Source organism: Pipistrellus hanaki (genome assembly GCF_964339955.1).
Source record: "Pipistrellus hanaki genome assembly, chromosome: 4".
In the NCBI taxonomy this organism is placed as follows: Eukaryota; Metazoa; Chordata; class Mammalia; order Chiroptera; family Vespertilionidae; genus Pipistrellus; species Pipistrellus hanaki.
This window is the reverse complement of record NC_140506.1, coordinates 60215148-60221147: the sequence shown is the minus strand read 5'-3', so window position 1 is coordinate 60221147 and position 6000 is coordinate 60215148. Positions and strand designations below refer to the sequence as shown.

Here is a 6000-nt window from a genome sequence, read left to right as displayed (position 1 = left end):
AGTCCCCAAGCCGACGCTCTCAGCACATTAATTTTTGCTGCTTGTTCCAACAGGCTATCTGAGCCAACACAGAAGGAAAGCAACACATTGAAGAGGGGGAACAAAGTTCTGGTAGAACAGTCAAGGAGTGATTGTTGGACATATAAAAAGAGGTGTGCAAGAAAAAAAAAATATGTGTGTGTGTGTGTGTATACACACACACACACACACACACACTTTTAGACTTCTGGGCCAAAGAGGAAAAAATTGTAATGACCAGAAGAAGAGGCAAATAAGAAAAACCCCTGACTCATCAAGCCTGCAAAATCCTAGGCTCCTGTAAATTAGGTCATTTCCACACTGCACCCTGCCACCGATGCTGAGCCCAGTGCAAACTCTGCCAACCTGCTGAAGGAAATCTTAAATCTTATATGTGTGTCCAATCTCATTATTGTTCAAAGAGATATATATTTAGTAGGAAACCTCAGCCCTTATCCCTCTCCACCTCTTTAAGAAAGGTAAGACTGCCTAGAGTGAAGTAATGGGCCAGAACTGACTTTGTTCGGCCAAGTTTTCTTTTCAAGAGAAGCAAAGGCTGTCAGGTGTGAATGAAGCAGGGAGAAGGCTGAAAGGCCATTTGCTGCTGCAGCCTCCTAGGGGAGCTGCTATTTTAAAAAGGAGTGAAAACGTGAGAAACATGCGCTGAATGTTGAACTCAGTCAATGAGATGAATGACTGGGAAGTGAGTGAGTCGCCTAAGTAAGGGTGACAGTGTTTGTCCAGGAACCTTGCTGGCAGGAATGCTTTTTTTTTTTTTTTTTTTTTTTTTAAATTTAATTAAGGGAAGGTTGAGTATCAAGAGGATATAGAGATACAATCGACCTTACACACTTGGCGTGTTTAAAATACAATCCTGGTGTTTGTTCTCATCTCAGAAGCGCTGGGTTTGGTCTTTGTTACCTATTGGATTTCAGGAAGGCTGACTTGAGATGCGGCGTTGCCATTTCCTGGGCCCTCACTATTTTTTTCTTTTTTCTTTTCTGTTTTTTCCGGCGCTGGCAGCCAGATCCTTTGTTGTGCCTCCTCTGCATTCATTCTCTCTGCCCTCGCACCTCCAGACAGTGTGATGGTTTTTTTTCCCTGGTCCTCCAGCTGGGAGCTCCGGACGGACGGCCACCCTCCCGGGCATCGGATAAAGCACCACTCTCACCCAGTGGGTGTCCGGCTGGGTCCCTCTTTTGTGCGGGTGTTTGTCTCCGCCGCGCCGGACCCGGCGGGAGGCGCGGGCCACGACCCCCGGGAGGCGGGGCCTGGCGCGGGCTCCGCCCGGTGTGGATCGCACCGCGGCCGCCTTGTTTGTTCCGTTACCTCGCCCTGCACCGTCCGTCTCTCCGTCTCTCTGGGAGCCCTGCACCGGGCTGCCTTCTCCCCACCCAGTCCCCCCTTTGCTGGTCCCGCTCCCCCATTTCCCCTCCTTCACAGCCCCCTGGCGGGGCGCTCGGCAAAACAGACGGAAAAGCGGAGAAAGCGGGGAAACAAGCACACATTGGATGCACCTGCCTGGGTCTCCCCGGAGTTTGTGAAGGGTCCTGGCCATGTCTGACTCGGGGGAGATGAGTGAATTTGGCTACATCATGGACCTGCTGGCCAGGGGCAAGGTAAGTGGCGGGGCGCGCGGGGCGGAGCCACCTGGCCTCTCGCCGGGGGCGCCCCGCTCCTTCCCGGGGACGGGCTGGGAGCCCGCGTCCCGGTCCTCAGCCCGGCGTCCCCGCCGCTGCAGGAGGCAGAGGAGCCGCCTGCTCTTTATCTCTGAAATGTGCCAACGGGGAGTTCCCGGCGTGTGTGGGGCTCGCGGGGCGGCGGGAGAGGCTCCCGGGGACCTAGAGGAGCGAGCGCTCAGCCTGCGTAGGTGGGGGTCGGGGTTGGGGGTAGAGTTGGGGGCGGGGAAGGGCCGGGCATTGGCCAAGGGGGCGCTCCTGGAGGCACCCAGGGCTGCCCAGGCGCCGAGCGCGGAGGGAGGGTCCGCGCAGGGAACGGGTCGGGAGGGCGGGGGAGGCTGGAGCCTGAAGTCCCACCCGGTGGCTGGTCAACAGGGCAGGACCCTGGATCGCCCCGCCCAGGCGCTTCCAGCCTTCCTGCAAGTCCTTAGCGGCTCCCGGGCCGGAATCTCTCGAGCCCCTTTCCTTTGGGTGGGGGGGTGGGGAAGGGTGATGAGCTGGAGTTCAGCCTGGCACCTGTCCGGGGCCGTTTCCAAAGGCAGGGAGCGCAGTCGGCGGCGCCTGGCGGCCACGCCTTCGACCGGCCGGGTGGCGCCGCGCCCGGGCAGACAGCCTTTCGGGGAGCCTGGCCCCCCGCGCTGCCCGCGAGAAGGTGCCCAGAGGGGCTCCTGAGCGGTGTCCCCGGGGGAGGTGTCGGGAAATGCAAAGGCCCCCCTGGGCGCCGCCCCCCCCCCCCCCCCGGGTTTGCCTGCTGGAACCGGGGCTGCGTTGTGCGCTCTGCGCCTGGAGTTTGGGGAGGAGGTGATGGCACGGAGGAGAGGGGACTGACTCCCTGCGCCCACTCATGAGAAAGGAGAAGGATGGCTCTACAAGCCTGGTGTGAACACCTGGAGCTGCAGCCTCAGACCTCACCCCAGCTCCGCGGACATAGAGTAGGGGATGTCGTTAGCGTACCGTCCCGGAGCTGGTTGAATGCACTTCCAGACTAAGGCGTCCGGTCCCTGGCGAACCGCGCTCCTCCCTGAACTCCCTCCTGCTCTGCACACGGGAATCCACTCATCCAAGATAGAATACTTATTGACATGGGAAGGTGGGATCGCCCCTAGCAATTACAGCCCTAGACCAGGAGTGCAAATGTCACACTGTTCTTACCCCGGGCTCCAGTCTGCTCCTCCGGGGGCCTCCCCCTCATGCCAGCACGTCCAATAGCCTCCCATTGCCCCCCCCTCACCCCCCCCTAGGGTGCATACCATAGTCCGCTCCAGGGGAAAAAGTCCCCAAGGAAGGTTCTGAGCAAGGAGGCTCGCACACAGACGGCCAGAACCAGGCCCTCAGAAGCACAGGCAGGACCCTGGTGCACAGGAACCCTGGAGGGTGGGGCTGGGAGGGGGCGGAGGGAAGAGGATGCCACTTAGTGATTACAAAAGGAAGAGACCACTCTCACCTGAGATAGGAGTTTAGGCCTGTGGTGCTCAGACATTCTTCAAGGTAAGCCAGAATTGTATTAATACTTGCCTTCAGCAGGCAAAATTGTAAGTTCTGGGAGAATAGTTTAGGGGTGGCACCCAGGGATCCCCATGTTGGCACCCCAGGTGATCATAGAACATATGGGTAAACCTCCCATCATGGGGGAGGAAGACAGAACCCTTAAAACTCAATAAAGTCAGGTAAACAAAAACAAACCTCTCAGAATTAGCCATGTGTTCACCACAATATGCCCATTGTAATGGAAAAATAATAAAAACAAAATAACCTTTGGTTTCAACCACTGAACTTCTCTGCCTCACTCTCTCCTAGGCTTCAGCAATGGGCCTGCGGCAAACATAGAGCACGCTCAGCTGACTTCCCAAGTCAGAGAGGCCGGCCCCCTGTTAAATCTGAGCTGGGGAGCAGGCTCTCCCAATGAGAATGTGGGACAGTTCCTCCTTATGACTTTTTTCTTCTTTGGCAGCGGCGGCGGTGGTGGTGTATATGTGTGTGTGTATGTGTGTGTCAGGAGTAGCCGCCTAACCAAGCTTACTCCCACTCTCCTGACCTCCTCTCCCCTCCCTAACTCCATTTAAAACCCTCAGTGTGTGTGATAACACAGGATTTGAACACTGAATACCTACCTCTCTGAGCATTAGCCACAGAAAAGCAGAGCTGCGAGATTTACTTGCTTTTTTCCCTCTGAGGAGTTAGGTTCCGCTTAGCGGTCCAGGTGTGTGATGTAAAGAATGATGTGAAGCTGGTCTCATTACACCCAGTTGGCTGAGGGCGTGGGGAGCAGAGGCCACTTACCCTATGGCTCCTTTCCTCTCCTCCTTTCCTTCGAAGGTGAGACCAGTGAGTTGGCAATTACTAAAATATCTTTCACTTTCCTCTGATGGCTCTAGAATCTAAAAAACTAACATATGCTTACAAAACTTTCCAGGAAGTTTTACAGGATGAAAGGTGGGACTTCCCGTCTCTGGTCCCCAGTGGCAGCAGTTTGCTGTGTGTCTGTTTCAAATGAAATTAGTTTATTGTGTGTTCCTTGAATGTGGGAGGTGAGCCTTTCATCTCGGGGTAACCCAAAACCCACCCGACCAACCTGATCAGCTTATTTCACTCTATTGTGATGATGACTTTAATATTTAACGCCCTCCACCAGAGCGATCTCCACCAGTGTGGTCTTTCTGCTCGGCAAACAATACACTCCCAAAGTATAGCTAATATCCGAAGTAATTCTCAAGAGGCTTACCAAATCAATGTAAATGGAATTCCTTATATTTCATGATCAGAGGAACTTATATTTCTGGAAGCTGCTTTTTGTATAATTTTTAACTTGTCTCTTTGATCTAAAAGGGAGCTTTCCAAATCTGTGTTCAATATTTGTCTCTAGAATGGTTTGCCTTGCTAATTTTTTTTTTTTTTTTAAGCAAGTTCATACACCTCCTGCCTTCACATTATTATACACTCTTCTGGAATCATATGACAAAGATTTGATGACAAAAAACATTGAATGATTTAAATCTAGTGTACCTCTTTATATTTAGAGTAATTTACATAATTATATTTATGTATAAATAGCCAGAAAATGCTTCTTGTTTCTTATAGTTCAATAGTTACTGTTTAGGCACTTCCAAAGAGCACCTGAATGGTTTGTCCAATGGTATGAACTAAATAAAACAAGCTTTGGAATGTTACATTTCAATTTGATAGAGAAACAGGCAATGATTCCAATACTCAATGAATTGTTACTTTTAATTTTGAACATCTTTTAGGCACAAAAATATTCACAAACTTAAATTTTACTTTAAAACAAGAAGGTACTTGTACACTGAAAGAATTCAGTTTAGAAAATCCTCAAATCTAGACTAATATAAAACCTTAAACTTCTCGTGGACCCAAAACTAAAATAATACTAAATGGTCTATTTCAGAAGGCTCAAAAGATAGTTTCATATACAATTGAAATCTAAACTGGGTGATAATGCTAAGATTGTGGTCACTGCAGTATATATACTGAGATTGGGTAAAACGTGTGTATTATGGGGGGTACTGAAGGCAAACAAAAGATTTAGACTGAAGAAAATTTATTTGAAAGCAACTAGTTTCACAAATAACAATTTCTCTCGGATGTTTTTACTACACAGTTTAAAAGATAATTTGGAAAACATGTACCTCAAACTACTTCGTGAAAGAATGTGTAAATGAGATCTTTTATGAAATTATAAATTTCATGTCTCATACTTAACCTTTGGCAATACAGTAGGGATGCTGGAGTGAGACCCACATCTGAATCTGGCTTTTTGGTATTTAATCATGTGACCTTGAGGGAACTGCATAGTCTCTGGCTGGAGGAAGAGAGGAGTTGTGGTTGTTACCCCTTCCTTTTGAAGGGAATTATACCTATTTCACAGGGTTTTTGCAAGGCTTCTGTGAATATTTTATGCAAAGCTCCTGGTGTTGTTATTGGCACATTAAGTATGCTCTCAGTAAATGACAGCTATTATATCTAGCTACTATGACAACAGGGTTGGGGCTTGAGACACCCTATATCCAAACTGGAATCATTAGCAAGTAGAGATAAAATTGCCAGATAAAAACAGGAATTAGAGTTAACTTTGAATTTCTGATCAACAACATGTAATTTTTTTTAGTATAAGTATGTCCCATTCACTATCTGGGACATAATTATACTAAAAATTTTCCTGTATGTATCTGAAAATCAAATTTAACAGGGTGTCTATCCTATGTTTATTTGCCACTCTAAGTGCAGAAGTAATAAGATACAGTCAAAAGGGACCTGTTGACAATCTCTAAATATTACCAATGTTGTT

The 6000-nt window shown here is 49.2% G+C and overlaps 1 protein-coding gene across 1 annotated transcript in view; it reads left to right on the top strand.

The window, feature by feature from the left end:
* Positions 1 to 1431: 1431 nt before the first annotated feature.
* Positions 1432 to 6000, top strand: part of TRIM36 (tripartite motif containing 36) — a 38982-nt gene continuing 34413 nt past the window's right edge. Inside the window, exon 1 of the mRNA XM_084881378.1 lies at positions 1432 to 1637. Coding sequence (XP_084737504.1) covers positions 1575 to 1637 — 63 coding nt within the window. The 5' untranslated portion in view covers positions 1432 to 1574. The remainder of the gene's footprint in view (positions 1638 to 6000) is intronic.